General features: G+C 41.7%; 1 protein-coding gene across 6 annotated transcripts in view; it reads right to left on the reverse strand.

Annotated features, from left to right (window-relative positions):
• ptprub (protein tyrosine phosphatase receptor type Ub) overlaps positions 1 to 21,042 on the reverse strand; it is a 155,503-nt gene that overhangs the window by 55,079 nt on the left and 79,382 nt on the right. For all 6 annotated transcript variants that reach the window (XM_085801775.1, XM_085801772.1, XM_085801774.1 and 3 more), the window contains exons 3-7: positions 19,839 to 20,110; positions 11,642 to 11,723; positions 8,981 to 9,096; positions 4,692 to 4,866; positions 1,957 to 2,250 (exon numbers count right to left, since the gene is read on the reverse strand). In XM_085801775.1, the coding sequence (XP_085657901.1) occupies positions 1,957 to 2,250; positions 4,692 to 4,866; positions 8,981 to 9,096; positions 11,642 to 11,723; positions 19,839 to 20,110 (939 nt within the window). The remainder of the gene's footprint in view (positions 1 to 1,956; positions 2,251 to 4,691; positions 4,867 to 8,980; positions 9,097 to 11,641; positions 11,724 to 19,838; positions 20,111 to 21,042) is intronic.

The following is a 21,042-nucleotide window of genomic DNA, read 5'->3' on the forward strand; positions in this document are numbered from 1 at the left end:
AATTATTACTACTAATCTATTAAGGGTTTCTTTCATTTCTCAAGCAATAAGGCAAAACATCCGCTGGTTCCAGGTTGTCACATGTGACAGTTAAGTGAAAATATTCATGGAAAGATTAATAAGCACCGTCAAGATGTTACACTGACATCTGGGTGTGTATTCTGGGAATTTTCACCATTTTCGAACACTTTACAAATTGAAATTAATTAGTGCATTAATGAGAATAATTTGCAGGTTCATCACGTACATTATGTCCCTTGTTGTATGGAGAAAAGCCTTTACAAAGTTTATGCAGTATCTGTGATTGATGTCTCTACTGTTGCCACCTACAAATTCCACAGCAGTTACTGTACTTGCCAAATGAAATTTTCTGTCTTCTACAGTAGATACCAAAGAAGACTGCTTCAGGCCAGTTGCTCTAGTCAGCCAGCTGTTATCTTATAAATAACTGTCAAACCAGTATTCGCCATCCTGGCAGCAAAAAAAAAAATTTTAAAAAAAAGTCTCTCTCAGTCCCCTCAGCCCTCGAGTTCGGAGAACATCAGTGATAGTGAATGTGCTTTTTCTTCCAAGATAAGTATAGTGACTGAGTCAGAACTTGTCTATCAGCTCTTCTTCTGATTGAATTTTAGCAGATAATGGCGACAGATGCAGCCCCATAATATCACACTCTGTGAAGTTATGGTGTGTGGCTGTTGGGCATCACTACTTTAAAATAAAAGTCTTTTATGGACCAGATGAAGCATAAAGAAGACACATTTATAGGTATTATTTGTATTTAGATTAAATGTATATGCCAGTGTAATTTAGGAAAACACAGAGCAGCGTGGTCCTGGTTTTATTGACAACCTCGCTGCCCCATGATTGTGGATACGACTGAACAGCCAGGTGTTCAACACACACATATATTCGACCACTTCAGGCTCCAGGCCATGCATCACCTAAACAGTGCTCACTGTGATTCCCCTAAGCGCTACATGTTGCATAATGGATCCTTTCAGAGCAACATCCCTGCTCAATTGAAAAAAAAAAAGGGCCATCTCATTCTTAGCGACACAAACACAAAACCGACCCTGAATAGGATGTAGACTGTTATCTCTATAAACAAGACAAGATACTACAAGATTCAATGGCGGCTACAAATTTCTGAAATAGGGGGAGATGTAGGTGATAGGGCAGGAAACACTCCATGGCTCATCTTAAAACAAATAACATATGGGTAAAAGCGAGGCAGTGGGTGGTGTGCTTTCAGCTTGAAATGCTGCAGCTGCCACTGGCCGGTGTATTGCAGTAGCAATAGCACTTTCATGTTTGGAGTCAGCCATTATTATGCTCTGGACCATATCAGACTCTGTCTAATGATGGGCCTTTTCTGCGAGTCCCTCGCTTACTGAGCTTGGAGGATCTGCTTTTACTTTTTAAGCTCTGGCCACATGGAACTCTTTACAGCATATCAAAGAAATAAAAATTCTCTGGCAGCTCTCAGTCAACTTAAATCCAAATCAACTGATTTGTCTTTCCCATTTGTATCTTTATCTTTATTTGATTTTATTTAAACTAGTTCTTTTTAATTATTGTTCTCTATTTTCATGTGTTATTTTTTCATATATACGTACGTATATATTCCATACCTTTTTAACTATTTTAAAGTGTTGTAAATGATCATCACAATGCACTGCCCTATTATGTGAATGAGTGTGCAGTTGAGAGTGATAGTTCCAGTCTGCCTGAATCTCTGCACTGTTACACAAAATAATATCATTAGTTTAAAATGTTTTTTGCACAAATACCTCTCCAGGCCTTCAAGCATCATTAAAGTTAAACAACCTGTTGGAAGTTGGAAAACTCACTATAGATCTGTCACGAGAGAATCTCAAGTATTAGGATTTCAAGGCATCACAAACAGATTGGAAATCAAACAGGCGACAACAACCTCTCTGGGTCCTGACAACTCACCTGCACACTTGGTCCTGCTCACAAGAGGAGGCCCCGGGGGGCCGGTTCCTCCCTCCCCAGGCCGAGTCAACAGCACACTGATGTGGTACTCTGTGTCTGGATCCAGGTGCCACAGCTTGTAGGTGACCATGTTGACCCCGTGCACCTCGGACCAGGGAGACTGGCTGGCGCGGTACTCAATCTCCTTCCTGATAATGGGGCCATCTCCCAGGATAGAGTTGGTGTTGAGCTGGATGATCAGGTAAGTGGAGCCGGCGCGAAGCAGCTGAGGCGGCGCGATGGGGGATGGAGGTACTGTCGGAGGAAATGAGACGCAGTTCATTTCTTGTTTTCTTGTTCAAACACACATTTGTATTGTTGGAGGCATTTACTGGCACAGTCTGAGGGTGCACACACACACACACACACACAAACACACAGGAGGTAGCATTGTGGTATTAATTTTATTAATCAGTTAGATGCAAACAGATCTCTGCCCAGAGTCTTAAATGTGTCCCTAGGGACTGCAGAATTTGAGTAGGTCAAACTGGGTTTAAATAGCAGATTAGTCATACCTATTAACAAGGCATCCACAGCCCTGCATAAATCTTTGCAAAGTAGCAGCAAGTGAAAAAACAGCTGTGCATGCAGCCCATTCTATGTGTATGATCACTGTATCTGAAGGATTAAGTATTGTACATCTTTTTCCCTAACTGAGTGTTCCTGTCCTCGCAGCTGGTCACCATGATGAAAGAGGAGACTCTGCGTCACTGTCGGTAAAGACTGCCAAACCAAGGATTAATTCCAGAGCCCACCGGTCAAATGTCACTTACTAGCAGATCCAAGTCACTGAACAATTACACAGAGACAGTGTGAGGGAGGAAAAGGGAATGCGAAAGAAATGAGGACAAAGCGCGAGAAAAGATCAGAGTTTGATCTGTGGCTGTGACTAATCCGTCATTTCTGCAGAGGCGCCTCTGTCTTTTATGGTCCTCCTCTCTGTGGGTTTCAACATTCCCAGCACCTCACCTCTGTCTGCACCACTCTCCGTTGCTATGACTTAGCCCGAAGCAGCTCATCTTTAGGCTGTCAATGACTCCATCCACCGTTAAGAAAGGGCAACTTTAGGCCACAGGTAAATCGGCAAAGCGGGGGACGACTTTAAAACAACTCACTCATGTCTTTCACAGTTAAAGTTCACCGCTTTGGTAAATATGTGTTTATTCTTTTCCTGTTCATTTACTTTTGTTTATTTTACACTTTGTTTCCCTCTGCATACAGAGCTATTCTGATGCCAAACACTGCTCTCAGAGCTAGTTTCTGTTTAATTAAGGATTTCTCTGGCTGAGATTTATGCTTTAACAGGCTGAAAATCCCTAGAAACACATCCCCAAATGTGCACAGGATCAAAAAATAACAAGGAGGAGGCCACAACAAAAAGCCACAGATGCACAGTACCTTTTAGCAGAAAGAGTGAAATGTTGCATTCATTATGAGGACATGTTTCTGTCCTCTGTGGGGCAATAAGAGAGCTTCATCCCGATTCCTGTATGCAATCTAAGGTCTTGATATGAGTGAAGCCAACTCATTAAAGGGATGATTAGGCTCTTCTTCGCAGGGGCAGTGCGGGAAAGGGGATTTATGAAAGTCTCGTTAAGGACTCGGTCTCAGCTTCTACAGATTATAGTTACAGCTAGTTGACTCAAACATGACTTACGGCCACATGTACTCGTGATGCAGAGTGAGCTTTGCCAGAAATAACATCTTTGTCCTGATTATGAAATAAAGTAAGAAAAGCAACGACCACATGGTCACAATAATAACCATTTGCTTTTGAGTGTGAAAACATTAAATGGGATTTCATGGCTCTCCATCAGCGCATTCACCAACTCCTGGTTCAGTGGCATATGGTGGTGAGAGGGTTTAGTAGCAGTTTGGCAAAATGGCTCTATTTTGCACTGTAGCAATCAGACTGTATCACAATACTAAACAGACCCCACGCTTTCTTATCAATCAAAGGGATTTACACTTCATGCTTCAACAACAAGTCTGTGTGAGGCTTTAAAACACACACACATACAACTACCACGGGGAGGATGCAGTAGAGGACAAGGAGAATCTCTCATATCCTTATTTGCCCCTCTCATCTTCCCTTTACTGGAGTGTGTTATGCCAACAAACCATCCCACAGCCGTGTCATTACTATGCTGTCAAAGGGGTGTCAGGCTGTGGGCTTGGAGTGAGTAATGGGAGTGAGGTCACCATCTGTGGTACATGATATGACAGGGGCTGCAGGAGTCCTAGTCAAAAGAACAGCTTTTTGACAGAGAACTGAAAGTGAAGAGTGTGGCAGCCCATTTGACAACTCCAGCTCAGGAAGCAGCACTCAGTGAGGCAGATTGTATCCCCCATGTAAAGAGCCATCATGTGTGTCAAGTACCACACACTTTGTGATTATGGGGTTTTGTGGAAATCAATTCGAAATAGGTGTCTATAATTTCCACCATCGAGCACAAATGATGGGTAATTTGAGAATATCTTCACACTGGAGGATATCATCAGTGCTGTGATCAGTGTGATTTTTAATTGGTCACAGGCAGTGATGTGTCGTGACTAAGAGGAGCAGAAAATCATATGTTATAATAATAACGGTAGGGAAGAAAGAAGATAATGCTTGGCATGAAAGAAACCGAAAGCTGAACAAAGACCAAAAGAGAACAGTGTGAGACACAGAGAGGAGAGAGGGTTTACAGTACCTTTGACAACCAGTTCAGCAAAGTTTGAGACCCCGGAGCCCCTGGGGGACTGAGTGACACAGCGGTAAAGGTCTTGGTCTGATCGCTGGACGCTGTCTAGCTGGAAGGATACCACAAAGCGCCGGTGACTCAGGTGCTTGACCGACGCTGTTGTTAAAATGTCCCCATTGTGTCTCTGGAAAACAGGAAAGGACAGGGTGAGGGAGAGCAGGATGGTTCATCATGTTACACACACACACACACACACACACACACACACACACACACACACACGCACACACACACAGTGCAGTATATAATGTGCAATGTGCTGTAGTATTGCTTTCCATGATGTTAGGAGACTTGACAGATGTGAACAGTCAGCAGTAAACCAGCAAAAGCTGAGATATCAAGACTCTGAATCCCTTCTATGAGTCATGCTGCCACACTCAAGGTCCTACACTTCCCATAATGCAACTCAATGGAGCCACTTCATTACATTCTTCCTTCCGTCCTAAATGCCCACATCTCTCAAACTCCATACGGCCAGTTTGTGTTACAGCTCTCCAGAGCCAATAAGACATTACACAGCTGCTGTGAAAGGCTGAGGAGCACTCACCATGTCAACAGTGGTAAAATAGCTTTTATGTGCAAGATTAGCAAGTGCCCCTGTCAGTTAAAAAGACCTCTGAACAGCTTCAGCCCATGACTCCATTTACTAAAATAGTTTATCACTATTGGTTATTATTAAAAGACGTGATAAGAACAGAAATGTCTGTTTGTGCTTTATGTTAATGTGAATATCTGCATATTCCCCAAATAAAAAAAGGTTGTTTATTGTTCTGAAGTTCAAGTGCTTTTTCTAATTATTTCCAGTTTCTTCTGTCCTGCATTATGCACATTGCACATAAGCACCTCAATGTATCTTTTATTAAAAACATCCCTGTAAACACAGTCCAAATTCTAGAGTTAGGACACACACACACACACACACACACACAAACACTCATCTGCTATTACTATACCTCGCCCTTGTATGCTGTTATTGCCCAGTGAACTCCCGGGACACTAAGCTAATAACGCAACAAACACTTAAATTATTGCTATCTGGGTCAGTTTTTATTGGAGCTATGTGATTAAAAAGGAGGAAGATTGTCCAATTGTGTGCAATTTAATTAGAATGACAGAACCATCTCTCTGATTTAATCACACAATATGACAATCAGACATGCATTAATAAAACAAATGAAATCTTGTTAAAATAATGATGATTACAGGGGTAATACATGTCACGAGCGTCGGCCCTCAATTGAGCCCATCTTCCACCTCAGTCATCCTGGGTATACGTTATTATTGAACCAAAAACTCCAATCAGTGGTTAGAACTGAGGAACAGATGGCAGGTTTAATCAGTTTACTACATAGACTAACAGATGAATAGCAGCAAGTAAACGTTGTGTTTTGAAAAACTAAACAAAAGAAACAGTAGAATTCTCTGTGAGACAACTGCTCACTTTGGCATAAAACAGATGCCGGACATGAACATAAATGGGTTCGGACAGACGGCGTGAGAAACAATGAGGAATAATGAGAGAAAAAGAGAAAAAACAGAAAAAGAAAGGGAGAGTCACATGAATGTTGCATGATGCACCTTGCTGTTGGGCTGTGAGAGGCATTTCTCACATTGTTCCACACCATTAAAACCACTAACATCCGTCAAGTCCACGTAGCTTCAACAAAACACATAGGATCTGACACTTTTTCTCATGTTTTCAGGCATTTCTCCCATTCATTGTGTGAAATGGTGGACATGAATCTTGATACTCCTCCTTTTGATCTGCCCGTTTTTTTTCTACTGAATCCAAAGCGTGCGAGCCACACTGGCATTAACAAGGAGAGCTTTAGGTTATGTTTGGCCATTCTGGCCTCTGTTGTGCTTCTGATTTGGGCCCATCAGAGAGGGGAAAAAAAACACAGACCACACAAACCTCAGTCCAAACCTTCACAAACAAACACATAAACACACACCCGGTGATTAGGGTTAAGCAGGCAACAGATCTTATGACCACGGGGAAAGAAAAAAAAAATCCTGTAACCTCACTGCATCTTTTCTAAGTCCTTTTCACCACCTGGTGTGTGGATTGTAGAGGAGAGGCAGGAGAAATCGGGGGAAATCAAATAAACATGAAATCACTTCCTGTTACGTAAACAATCTGGTTGTAATTGGCGAGGAAACGACAAAACGATCTGTTAATCTGGCAGACGGTCTCAGCCAAGACTGTGCTGCAGCCGCTATAGACGCAGCAGACGCAGTGAAGGCAAAAGGGCGAAGCAGAAAAACAACTGTGGCGTGAGTTCAGATGGAGAAAAATGGGTCTGAAAGATGTGCATGAGGCAAAAAGAGCAGCCACGAAGAGGGGGAGAAGACAGTGAAAGGTGGAGGAGAGGTAAGCAAAGGGCATTCCAGTGGTCTAGAGATCTCATTACAGAAGGCGCCTGTACCGATACGCCAGCTAATTACCCAAAGCATTTGTCTTCATCCTTGTGTTTTGTCCAAATGGGTGGTTTGATAAAGTGTTTGGAGAGATGGGAATGCGGACGCTTCAATTACGTAAATCACACATCTCTCAATTTAAAACAATACAGTAGGTTTGCCTAAGGTCAGCCATAATTAACACTGAGTGTAGTGGGTGGTAAGATGTTGGCAAAAGCATCGAATGTGTGGCTGCACAGTAATTGCAGCGGGAGATGAAAAGAAAATCCTACAGCAGAGTGATTTTAAGTCCCTTAATCAGGGCTACAGAAAGGAGAGGGTTTAAAGACCACAGAGTTATTCCCACCAGACGTAAAGACTGTATGGCCTGTCTGACCTTCACTGTGCGAGCTATTCAGGATAAAAAAGACAGATATCTAAAACACAGAGCATGATTTGAATATAAACAGGAGGCAATGGAGAAACTCGAGAACACTGTAATCCATAAACAGTGCAACTTTTCACAATGCAGTGAACTGAGGAGGCTTCAAGGCCTTAATGGCCTTCACGGCATTCAAGCTCTAAGGTTTTATCTAAGCACAACATGTTGCGAACACATAAGGACTCAGAGAATGCTCTGAAGTAGTTGTTTAAAGAAACAGCCTCCACTCATTAATGCATCTACAGTACTGTATGTATCTAGATGCAATGTGAATCTGAAATAAGGCCTTCTTTTACTTTACCTTCATTTACCTCATCGTATGGGAAGATGGTCCAGGAGCCCAAGCGTTTAAGGGCTCCTGGACCAAGGGACACAAAATTACCACACAGAGATTCAGAAAGACTACAAAGAGAGATGCAAATTGACTAAAAAGACACACAAATGAACTACAGAGACATGGAAAAACAACAAAGAGACAGAATATGCAAAAACATGGCAAACTATGCAAAGAAAAAACCTACTACAAGGAAACACAAGTTGACCAAAAAGAGATACAAATGACTACAAAGAGATAGAATTCAGCCACAAAGAAACCAAAGGACAAAAGTGATAGTAATTGTGTCTGTATTTCAGCCTGGGCGCTCCTTGGTGTGGGTGGGTGTTCCTTTATAGTAGTGGTGTGGAGCCTTTAAAGCAGTACTAAAGAACTTTCAGTTTTGGTTGAGTTTGGCGGCGCCAGTGGCCCAAAGCGGTAGTGTTTTGCCTGAAGGAAGACTCCATTTCCCATGAGCACTAGCACGTAGCGCCGTAAACATCCTGATCTCCCGGTGCATGGAAATTAACAGAAGACGTCCAAACTAAGTTTCTGTTACCAGCGGATCATTTCACAGTAAACACACATACACAATCTGACGGAAAGGTGCTACATTGCCTGCTCCCTCTTCGTCGTGACTCGCAAAAGTGAAAGTGAAACTTAAGTGAGAGCCGGGTTCCTACCATGCTCCTCAAAGCTGCTTAGTGCCAGTGAAGGCGATACAGACCATAATGATACAGACCCCCTCAGGCCATGACAGAGGTGTCATTCAACCTGTTGTAAGTCGATGTACCATCACAAAAGTTCTGAAAATATTATATGAAGGTTGAAAAGTTCCTTAGTGTTGGTTTAACATGCCTGTGCCCAGGAGCCCATTGTTTGACAATCTGTTCATGACCTGTAGTTCCTCTAAACATAAAAAGTATTCAGTCAGTCAAGAGTAAAAAAAAAACACTACAACTTGGTTTTTTCCCTTTGTGCTGTTGACAGCTCTGGAGGTGAAAAAAAAAATCTAACTTACTCCCACACGTCTACTGTAAGTCAGAAGACACAGGTTTCTCTAGCAACCATTAAACCACTGACCTCCAGCAGGAACTTCTCTGCCTCAGATGCCCTTCCAGCAGCAACACACTGGAAGGTGGCATTTTGCCCAGCATTGACCTCCTCATCTCCTAGCCTGGAGAAGTGCGGCGCCTTATCTAAAGAGACAGACAGACAGAGACACAGAGTGAGATCAAAAGACTCCATTACCTTTCAGCCACACAGCTACACAGGCCATGTTTTTATCAGGGCCTTTTCTTTTCTTTTCTTGTTTAATACAGAAACAGGAAATTCTGCTTGTGAGGAAAAACAACTTTGCCAAATGTTTTATCATAATTCAACTTTTAATTTCACCAACATTCACAAGGGATTTAATAGAGTAACACAACTTTATAAATAGAAAGTTTGACACATTAAACTTCAACTGCACTGAAGTTGTTTTTTCTATCAATTCATATTAAACTCACCGTGATTTAGTAAATGAATTAAACAATTGTAAGCAACACGAAAACTGAAAGACAAGGTTTTTTTTTAGAAAGATTATATTTTGGTGTGTTTGTGTTGACAGGAGAGGAGAGAAGTTAATTTCCACATTCTCCGCAATGCAGTGAATGAACTACTGTATGTCCATCATGACATTAAAACAAAGGCAAAGTTGCTGCAAACAAAAATAGGTATCCAGTTTAAAAAGGATGAAAATTGTGTTTTAGTGTGTAAATATGTGTGTGGAGGGAATAACTCAATGTCCATTAAAATAACTCGCCACCCAACAACCTCAGATTAGAGGCAATCTATAGATGAGTGCAATGAGAGAGTGAATCTGCAGAAGAAAAGCTCCAGAATAAGTACCAGCCCTCCACATTTTCACTAATAATGTCCCAGCCTGCTGTGTGGAGCTGCCAGTGAGTCAGTGTGTGGGAGTAGCCCTCTCACCCGACTCCGTGATTAACAATAGAGCCGTGAGAACCAGACCCCCGCGGAGCCAAATCACTGGGTAAACGGCGGCAGCACTGCCTGCCATGTCTGAGAAATGGGTTAGGACAAGCCGACATGTCACTCTGAATAACTGACAGGAAGAGATGGCAGAGTAACAGTGATGCTGGAGCATCGGGGGGAAGCACATGTTTGGCTCCCGCTCGTCTCCTGCTTGGTTTCGCACAAGATTGCTTGGCTGTCTTAGCAGAGGAGCGCGACGACGATTTGTTGATCTTGTTTGTGTGTACTGTAAGGAGCGAGGGGAGAGTGCCGGCATTTGTACCCCACAGGTGGCCATGTTTCCTTTGAATGGCTCTGCCCTCTTCAGGTTAATTCATAATTCATGCTTGAGAGCAAAACATAAACAAACACCAAAATGAGTGTGAATGGAAAAAAAAAAACAGGCCGTACAGTTGGCAAGAGCTACAGTGTTATACAGCTAAATGTGTCAGATCTTATCCTCAGGACTCTTTAACGTGATAAATATTTCATTCCCCTCTAACATGGGTTTCAGAGTCAAAGACTAAGATTGGGGAGAATACATCTAAATGTCACCCATGCTTGAACTACAATTAAAAAAACGGAAATTTGTTGAGATTATGAGATATTTTTTTAAATTTTATTCTTTTTCTGCCACACCTCCTGTTGGTTTTTCACCTCTTCTTTCCTAACACTGTTCACTGCCAAGTTGTGCAGGCTGGCCGTGTGCCACATCATAAGGCACGCTCAGGTCTTGATGAGAGTCTTAATTATTTAATGGCCACAGTGGGAGCGCTCAGAAGATGCCATCTGCTGTCTCTGGGAGAGACAGGGCGGCTGACTGGGCGGTGTGCGTACAGTTGGGGTACGAACCAAACCCACAGCCGGTGTTCGTTAAATAAAATCGCTAGTGGTATCTTCTACAGCACGGCAATCCCTGAAAAGACCATCTCCAAACACTCCAGTGATAAAAATAGGGGATGTATGAATATTAACAACGAGAGATAACACTGAATCCCGTGAGAGCGACACTATCCTTCAGGCTTGTGTGTCAGTTATGTAAGTCATTTGAAAGCAGTGTGGACCATGGGTGTTAAATGTCCTGTGAGCTGACAAGAGCCCTTGTGTTAGGCAGTGGGCTGTACAGAGAGTGTGTTAGTGACACCGCGACACTTTGTCCAGCTATTAAGGCTCAGGGGTCTTAAAGAATATGTTTTACACAACGTCCTCCGGGGCTGACAACACACCCTTACTTTTCCACAGTTGACACAAAAAGCGCTCCACAGCGGGAAACCACTGGTTGCAAAAAAAAACACCCTGAGGAGAAGGCATTTTTGGAAAGCTTTGAAATGCGGTGTTTGATGGGTGTGAAAAAAGAAAAGGCAAAGAAACCCTCTGTAAAAAGTGACTTATGTGACAAAACACTACAGCACACTCCCACATTACACATTAAAGAGTTCGGAGGTAGAAAACACAAGATTTCACTTGATTAACAAATCAGTTTGCCTGTCAAACAAAGGCAGGTATGTTTTCAGGAAGAAGGGACTGTTGGCATTTGGGTGTCGCAGTGTTTTAGTAGCACCGCTGTTGTCGCATGATGCCTCGGGACAACCTGCAATACTAATATAAAAGGTCAATCAGCCATTACACTTCTCTTCATCCTATTTATGTTTCATGCTGCTTTGAAATACATTTTTCCCCCTCTAGCCCCTTCTATAATTGCAATCCATTGTCAGAAGTGGCACTTACAGCAGGGGTAGTTGAGCACCATGATGTCATCTATGGCAATGTAGCCTCGACGCTCCCTGGAAACTGTTGCCTCAATCAAAACCTGCGAAAAAAAGAAGTGATGGTGAATTCACGATGAGCAGATTTAATTAATAATCTTAGCAGAAAAGGCATATGAGTAACCTAATGTTCGCAAAGGAGTGAGTGCTGGAGCAATTTCCCCCAGAACACCGAGGGCTGTGTGTGAATTCTGCTGCTCTCGTTCCCTTTCGGGGACAGACGCATTAATTACAAACAGGCCGATCACCACATCATTGCACATCTGCTGACCCAAAACAAGAAGATAGACAATGAGAGAAATAGGAGAAAGATAGAAGTGTAAAAATAAAAAGATGGATAACTTTTGGCTCAGTCCGCAGGGCCAAGAGAAATAATAGCTTTGTCAAGGAAGCGCACAATGTGGCACCTGAGTCATGAGTCCCATTCTACATTCAGGGCGCAGGCTGCCGTGGTGCCATAACAGAAGATAATACAACTTGCACAGGGCCACGAGACTCAAGGGAGAACAAACATCCATATCGTCCTATGGAACAATAAGCTGGATGAGCGGTGGGCTCTCATGAAACCTAATCAATATCAAATCACCATCCTCTGTAATAGTGAGAGAGTTATGAGACACAGGGGTGATGTTTGTTTTCACTGCACCAAGGACAGTCCTCCATCCACAGGTTTGATCGAAGGCCAGCGCTGAGTTATTGTTTCTCATAATCCTCGGACCAAATGATGACAACATGGTACCTGTCACCGGGTCTTGATTTTTACCGCTGTGCAGCATCTGTACACACACATAGTACACACACTGAAACTGTGTCCTCCAAGGTTCTTTAAATATGTGTCTGATGTTTGTGGTTTGTACATGAGTTATTTGAGTTTTCCTGCCCATACAGAAACAATATTTCCTTTCTTTCAACATAGAAGTTCACTATTCACTTTTGAGATGATTGTCTCTAAGAACTTTTTTTAATTTTTGTTTTATTTGTTGTTTCTGTCAAATATGGTGATGATGATGTAGTTGAAAGCTCTGGAAAACAACTGCAAAGACCTTGAGTAAGAGTTTCTCAAAATACTGTTTTAACCACATCTCACAGACTTCATTGAAGGGGGGTTATTTTTTTCAAACTGTAATATTGTAACTGGAACTTCTGTTTTAAATATCTGGTTGGTTGGTGTTTTCACTTTTTGCATTGAGGAATACAGAAATCTTCACATGACAATATAATTTTTAGTATTAAATTGTAGTAGTATTGTAGTATTTTTTCCAAATCATCACTGATAACATTGATGCATGTTCAGTAGGTTGCAACCAATGACTATCTCTGACAAGTGCTGTATGGCTAAAATATGCCACAGAATAACTGATTACTCAGGTTTTGGTTCTAGATTAAAATAATTCAGCATGAATATATCAGTTTAAGGAGTTTTTCCTCAAAATGTTTTTTTCTTTAAGAAGGGAAGGCCTTAGACAAATTTCACAAATGCATTAGTGTTACTAATATTCCTTCACATTAAAGTTACATTCAAGTTAAAAATCCAACTCAATATGACTCACAGATTATCTTCACCACTGCAGGCCGCTTGTGTCTCCACACCTACAAATTGATAGTCATATCAACATCTGCACAATCTCATGCCCATATTCCAACCTTCCCCACTGAGCAGGTCAGAGATAGTTCACCTCCCTGGGCCTGGAAAGGAAGCTCTGTGATTACGGCGACAATTGGTGTGACAATATCCCGGGCCATGCATGACCCCTGAAGGCACCTCCACAGACAACACTATGATGGGATGCGAGGGGATTGGGGTCCAGTAAAAAAACTGCAGATAGAATACGATTCATAGGCAAGGAGCTGACAAAAGAAGAGCTGGAAGGGAGGGAAGAGGTTGGGTCTGGCTGCTCGGTCCCGGAGCTGAAGACTGACCCTGCTCTGTCTATAGCTGACTGCTCTTCTCTGGCTCAGGGAAGGACGACTAAGGCTAGTCTCCTTCTGCCAGAGTAAATTTCCTGTTCGTTTCCAAATACAACTGAAACCTGTGCTAGGGTTAGGTGAAGGTGAGGGTCTCATTATTTCCCCTTTTCATTTGGTTTAATTTCTTAAGAGCCTCCTCAAGATAATATCTTGTGATTTCATCCATCCATTTTTCAAATGTTCAAAGTCAGTCACTGTCATTATTCTTCTTTCTCCTCATTTTATGCACCTGTACATCATTTATAGCAATGATTAAAGCAGAACATCCATCAATATATTGACCTGAATCAGTTGTGTGAACACACATTGCCATGCCATTAGACTAACATTAAAATTAGCCAGGAAGCACTGATGAGGCTTAATGCTACACAAGAAAAAGAAAAAAAATATCTTGGAAGTCTAATTGAAGGTGTTATTACTCTCTGCTGAACTAAAGCACTCAATAAGAGATTGATTGCTGGTTAATCCTCAGTCTTCTTAGCCATTAGGATTGGTGGTTATTAAGAGGGAGGCATTCGGAGCATTTGTTTTAATGAACAACCTTCCCAGATTTTTATTGAAAGCCACTTTCCCAATGAAACTTTCCCTATGCCTGTGCTTTATCCTAATGAGTGGTTACTTTACTTCGAAAAGTTACAAATGCAGGAGTCAGCTTGAGAGAAAAAATAAAAGTGTGACACAGTGATTTACAACAGATATAAAATGCATATTAGGGGAACATATTACATTTTCCTGTGATATTGGCTTTTAGAAGGAGCTGAAATGTATACAAATCAGGAGACGATTCACATACAGTAGCCTATATAAACCAGCCTTCACCTTTTCCGCTATGTGGTCAAGAGACACCATTAGATACAGAGGGCTTTCACTCACCATTAGATGCAGTTAGAGATAAATAACCCCTCTAAATATTCACAGAGAAAAGGTCACATGCTGAAGTGAATAACAGTCTGTGTCTGAGAATAGTGTTGGGAATCTCAATTTGCTCTCTACAGTATTTCACAAAACCCTTTGCCATAGCCACAGGCTCAGCTTGGAGGACTCAGCAGGCTGCAGTGGGGAAAATAGGAGATATTATCAGACAAAGTGGAGACGTGAGGGTTCTTATTTACAAGTCTTTGATGTGCCTCCTGCTGCTAACTTGCGCTGTGTTTTAAAAAAAATAATGAGTCTAAGTAAAGTCTAAGTAAACATGGCATCATGGGGAAAGCCTGGAATTGGGTTCATCTGTTTGGGGGGTCAAGTTTAACAGGCTAGGTGGGTGCGATATATGCAAATGATATCCAACCATAAAAGGTTGTCTTTAAATACTTTAACCTTTGGGAAATGTGCTTATTTGTATTCTCTCAAAGACTGAGAAGAGAAGATCAATTCCAATTAGCCTAGCCTAGCGTAGCATAAAGACTTGAAGTGAAGTGAAGGCTAAGGATCTGTTGGGGCGTTGAGAAAGAAAAGAAAAGAAAAAAAATCAAGATGGCAAGACTGCGGGAAGTCACAGCTTGTGACGTCCCACTGTAAGGTACGCTAACTGAATCCTACATATTGAACTTTGAGATGTAGTTTTTTTTAAAACTGCACACAAACAGAAAAATAAAAATGGCACACACTGGAACTTATTCTTTGGCAAACACCTGTCTGCTGTTCTGTGCAGCACCCTCAGGTTGCTAGACACAGTAAGTGAGCACAGGGTTTTGTAAAGGTCTCTGTGCAGGAATGATGGTGCCAAATCTGGCAACCTCACTCTGATTACATGACAAAGAGAAGCTGCACACAGTCACTGTGCCCAACCGGTGTTTTATTTTTTATTTTTTATTTTTCTCTCTTAGCTCTCCTTGACAGTGTGTCCTTCCTTGCTAAACTATGGTAGAGTGCCTACATCCCATAAGCCTCTCAGTTTGTGTCTGAATGTAGTTTTCAAACCTACACACAACTATCAGGCCAAAGATACCCCTTCATTTTCACTGACTCAGACTGCTGAAACTTCACATAGACTCACTAATGCATGTTTGCAGAGAACAAAAGCAGTGGATTTTGTCCTTTAGGTCTTCCACTAAGGTCTTGATGGAACTCATTCATTACCAGCATGGATAGGAGAAGTTATTGCACTGCTATAACTCAATATTTGACATGGCATGTGAGCATTACATTATGAAAGACTTGAAAACAATCCTAATCAGCAGCAACAGGTAGGATAAAGTCAAGATAAAGGGGATAAATAATATATGTAATATCTACATCTGGGACAAAGAAAAAGTAATGAAAGACTTAAGAAAAGGAAGTTGAGAGGGGATTCGAGACGAAGAAGAAGGAAGAAAGTGAGGAATGGTAAATACGGGAGGGCGCCATATCTTCGGCTCTAGTTGGTAGTCTTGGAGGGCTGGATAACATCTTTAATATTTGATAACAAGGTTCTCCAGGTATTGAAAACACTTCTACCAATAAGAAGCAGAGAGGAATATGGCGATGTACACCACACGTACGTGACATCTTCAATCGAGACATCTCAAGGTGATGTTTCTCTCTGAAGATTTCCATCCCAAAAACCACTGAAATCCAAATCCCAATCTCACAACTGTGATATGTGAATGTAATGCCTGTCACCCACTGACATTAATGTAAAAGGTAACCTGTTGAACTTATGAGCGTATTGAGAGCCCCACATGAATGATAACATTTTGAAAAAAGTGCTCAAGCAAGAAGAAAATAATTTTTCATGTGAACAGGCAGGTGAACAAATAAGATTGGGGTGATTTTGGTTTTCAGTATATTAATCCTCTTAGTTTGGTGATTATCTGAGAATTGCTCGAACTGTTTTTAATTACATTTTACAATGACATTTTCAAGACATAAGCAGTGATTCTGTGTGATGTAAACAAGGTATTTAATTACACGAAAAATTGTGAAATGAGCAGTCTCAAGTGTAATCTCACATCTGTCTCTGTGCGGTGCAAAAACTACACTGACATTTTGTATCCTTACGCTGTAGGCAGAGAACTGGCAGCTCTAATATGACCTGAAATCTAATAAGTGGGAAAAACCTGCGGATTTGAAAGCCTTCTCCAAAATGATGTGTATCATCCTGGGATTTATTTTACTCCGAGACAATGATAAGAGGTGCCTATTCTCCACCTCTGCTTCAAAAGAGTGCTTTGCTAGTTTAATGACAGGGCAAATCAGGCTGGCTATCACTTAAAAAGTGATTGTATTAGACTTGTTATGGAGCTGGTAGAGCCAAACCCCCATAGAATTTAAAGTCACACAAGCTGCAGCTCAAAGTCTCAAATGAATACCAAAAGAACAGCCGCAGCACACCAGGCTATAGCGGGCTCCCACTGTTCTGCTTTTTTGTGTTTACCTATCTGTTTTCATTGCACTCTTGCTGCTTAACACAGGAGAATAGTGAGCAGTAAGATGCTATTAAAGAAAACATCCAGCCTTACACGTCCCCAGTCACCCTTTTCTGTTTTGTCTGTGTAACAGAGAGCGGCGACGTGCTGCAAGACAAGACCCTCTGTCATTTCACATTGATGAGGGGTTTTGACTGCTGAGGGATTAGCCGTGTAAGCTGTGGTATATGTGACTTTGTGTGGGCAGTTTCTTTAGCTTTTCTTTGTAGTGTGAAGCAGCACAAGGTCAGCCGTGTTAAAGTGAAATGTGAAATGAGAGGGGAAGCAGAGAAAAAGTGTTGCTTTAATTGCCTACAAGCTGCTATTGCATATGTATTTTTTAATGGTGCCAATGCCTGTCGACCGAATCTCCAACAATAACAAATTTAATCCGATAAAATTGTGTTTTCCCCCATATGAGATAAAAGCTAAGCCATTAGCAGTTTAAGCAGTTCTATTAAAAGGCTGTACTGTCAATACTAATTTAAGTGTTAGGCCCATCGTCTTCTCTTGTACTGTTTGTCCTGTCTTCAGAGCCATGTACTCCTCCTCATAAGCCCATTATAAAACCTCCTTCTCCTAACGAGAGCTGCTCATTGGCAGCCACGGCACATTCCTGACTCACCTATGAGCCATCACTGTTTACTGGGATGCCTACAGGACTGTGAGACATGAAAGCACACAGCTCCACTGGGGAAAGGGAAGGGAGGACGAGGAAAAAAAGAACAGCTGAGTACACAGGCAAATTCACCGGCACTTGAATGTCGACAGAAAAAGACAAAGCAAAATATTATGTGTTATTATTATATTCATTACTTATCTGTCCTGATGTGGTGATAGGGCAGAGTAGCGGTTGGAGAGTTGGTTTTATAACAGCTCAACTCTCGCTGTATCGATCAGCAGTGAAGCACTCTTTAGCAAGACACTTGACAATTTTCAGCTCACTCATTGTTTAACATTCAACATGAGAGCAACAGCTATTTAATACATTTAACAAGAGTACTGAACTGAAACCCTATGAAAAACAGAAGCTGCAATTGGCTGTACTGATTAGTAGAGCTGGAAGTATATCCAAAAACACAGTAAATTCCTACTGTAGCTACACTAGCATCTGTAGCTTAACAGGTTTTCCCCATAAACGGTTTCTTTCAAAGCTTTATTCCTTTGGTTTGTTCTCATTTGAAATACATGTCAACTGCTCCTAGCTTTCTTGGCATTTAGATGAAATTCAATTCAAGCAATTCAAGAAATACACATATTCAGTTTCATGCCTATAATTATGTCACTCTTACTCAAGTGAAGGCCAGGGGTCATTTAGCTTAGTTTAGTGGCCGAAAATAGTTGATTTCCGGTAGTAAGCTCTTTTCAAACATTCAGACAATAGTGAATACCAGTGCCAGTTTGTTCAGTCCCACCAAAAACATCACCTTGCAACCTCATGGTAACAACTAGACTCTTGCAAAGATATAGTCTACAACATAAAGCCAAAAAATAGTTGTTTTTTTGTCAGTTTCTGTACAGATTAGACTAATGTGGTACAAACAGGTTAATTAATGATCTTGAGAGGTACGTTTACCTTTGGGGAGAGCCAGAACAGCTGCTTACCCTTGCTTATGTTTTTTATGCAAAACTAAGCTGATGGTTTCCCGTTCATAAATAATGTTCAGGCACGAATTATATCAATTCTATCTTTCTCTCTGGAGGAAAAAGGAAAATAACTACTTCTCCACTAAATCTCTTACTTCTGCTTTAAGTACAAATCCTGTGAGGCTCTGATGATGTGCCAGTTAAGACTGAGGCTCATGGGATGACAAATATTTTAAAATGACACAAAACAAACTTGAAAATTACCTTGGTCAAAGTTTTTCATTTAATATTATCCAGAAGTAGTAGATACTTACTCGACGCGAAATAATATTTCTCTCTACTAAAACTAAAGAGCTCTAACACTTTGTGTCTGTCCTTGTCCATGGACCACGTCAATAAAGCTGTTTCAAAGATGTTGGTGTGTTATGTGAGTGTATTACTGAGTGTATGTTTACTCCTGTTGACCTGAGATGGCTTACCTTCTATTCAGATCATGCAATGTCGGTGGAGCAGTGTCACACTACATCTTGACCCCAGTTTGTACAAAAGAGTATTATTTACATGGTGAAGGTCAGATCTTACAGGCCCAAATAGAATTTAATTAAGTCAGTGGTGGTGGTGGTGGTGGGTGGGGGGGGATACACACCACTCAACTTAATTACTTTTTGACAGCTCAGCAGAGTTTGCAGAAAAAAGAAATTGGATTAATAGATGGATATCCAGCCTGCTCACCTGACTGCTCAAGACAACAAGACGAAGCACCCTCAGGTGCCAGTCAGTTTTATGTTATGGAATAGTTTGCGAGACTCTTCTAAATACGTCGTACGCAGGTTTCAATCTCTACCAGGCATACCCATGTGAACCTGCAGTAGTTAGGGCCCTTGAGCGCTAACATTGGCTACGTTCACCAGGGAATCAATGCTAATTAAACAGCAAATGCAAGTAATTAACACCAGCCCCCTCCCCCCAGGCTAAAATGAGTGTTGATCAACACAGCCTTACTGTGTAGCATTTTTTAGCTGTACAAGATGTAGGTCAATGGGGTCTGCAGATCTTCATCACAAAAACAAAACCACTTCTGACTATTCCAAGTCCCCTGCATCAGGTTTAATTAACACGTCATGAAATGATCGTCAAAGCTCCACAGGCCCAGAGGGTTAAGAAGACACATCGGATATATCATCACATGGAGAAATAAGAGAATGACAAAGCTGGTACCTGGTATTCATTAGGCCAGAAGGTGCTGACAGCCAGCTCAACCTGATGCCACTGCTTTCCATGAGAGCCCGACACGTTCCAGGCTGGATTGCCGAGCGGACCGCCGTTGACTCGCACATAGGCCCTCAGGGCCCCAGGACTGTGGCCGTCGCGACTGTACAGGAAGTAGCTGAACTGGACACAATGCGTGTCATTTTCACTCAGCGATTGCAGAAGCAGCTGAGCACGATGACCCACGGCATGCTGGGAGGAGTTCACCAACATATAAGATCCTGAAAGGAGCAGAGGAAATGCATCAGTTATTCACAGCGTTCCATGTATTTTCATAGTTTTGATGATTCATACTTTGTATTTTGAAGGGATAGTTCAACATTTTGCGAAATTTGCCTATTGGCATAATCCCTGTAGTCATAGAAGTAGGTTCATTATCTTTAATTATACAACAGTTAGTTCCGACCAAGTAATTTGATTGGACAAGAGACATTCAATGAGTGCTGATATACGGTATAACAGCACTGGGACTTTTTACAGACATTGTCACTCTGCTGTAGGTTCAGGGGCTATCAGAGCCACGCTTTCCACACAGGAGCGGCCCCATCTCTCTGCTGCCCTAATACAATTATAAAATACCTGAAAATTAAAACCCGGACCTGGCGTGGTCCATCTAATTAAGCAATATCACACGAGAGGGAGTGCTGTTGTACTGTATCAGCAACCTGTACTGATATACAGTACAACAGCACTCCCTCTCATGTCATATTGCTTAATTATTGGTGCATTTGAGATCCACAGGGCAGAGACTAAGCTGCTTACACAATTGACATAGCCCCCTGTCACCCAAAACTCATCAAATACACAATCAGACAACTCCAAAACACTCTTGTGGACAAGTTGTGACCTGTACATTCACCACAGTATGAAATAATAATGTAACATTATGAGACTGAGTTGTTTTCGAGGCAAATGCATAGTCGGAACTATTCCAGACACGGCTGCTGGGCGAAGTGATTTCAAAAGTAGTTCAGAGTACTTGCTTCGTGTCTTAATGTTATATAATTACACTGATTATTTCATAGTGTGGTGAATGTGCAGGTCACAACTTCTCCACAAGAGTGTTTTGGAGCTGTTGGACTGTGTATTTGATGAGTTTTGAGGGACAGAGGACAATGTACCGTTACCTCAAGCTGAGCAGCTCACGTCTCTG

Source organism: Trachurus japonicus, chromosome 16 (assembly GCF_045865225.1).
Source record: "Trachurus japonicus isolate A0001 chromosome 16, Traja_1.0".
Classification (NCBI taxonomy): Eukaryota; Metazoa; Chordata; class Actinopteri; order Carangiformes; family Carangidae; genus Trachurus; species Trachurus japonicus.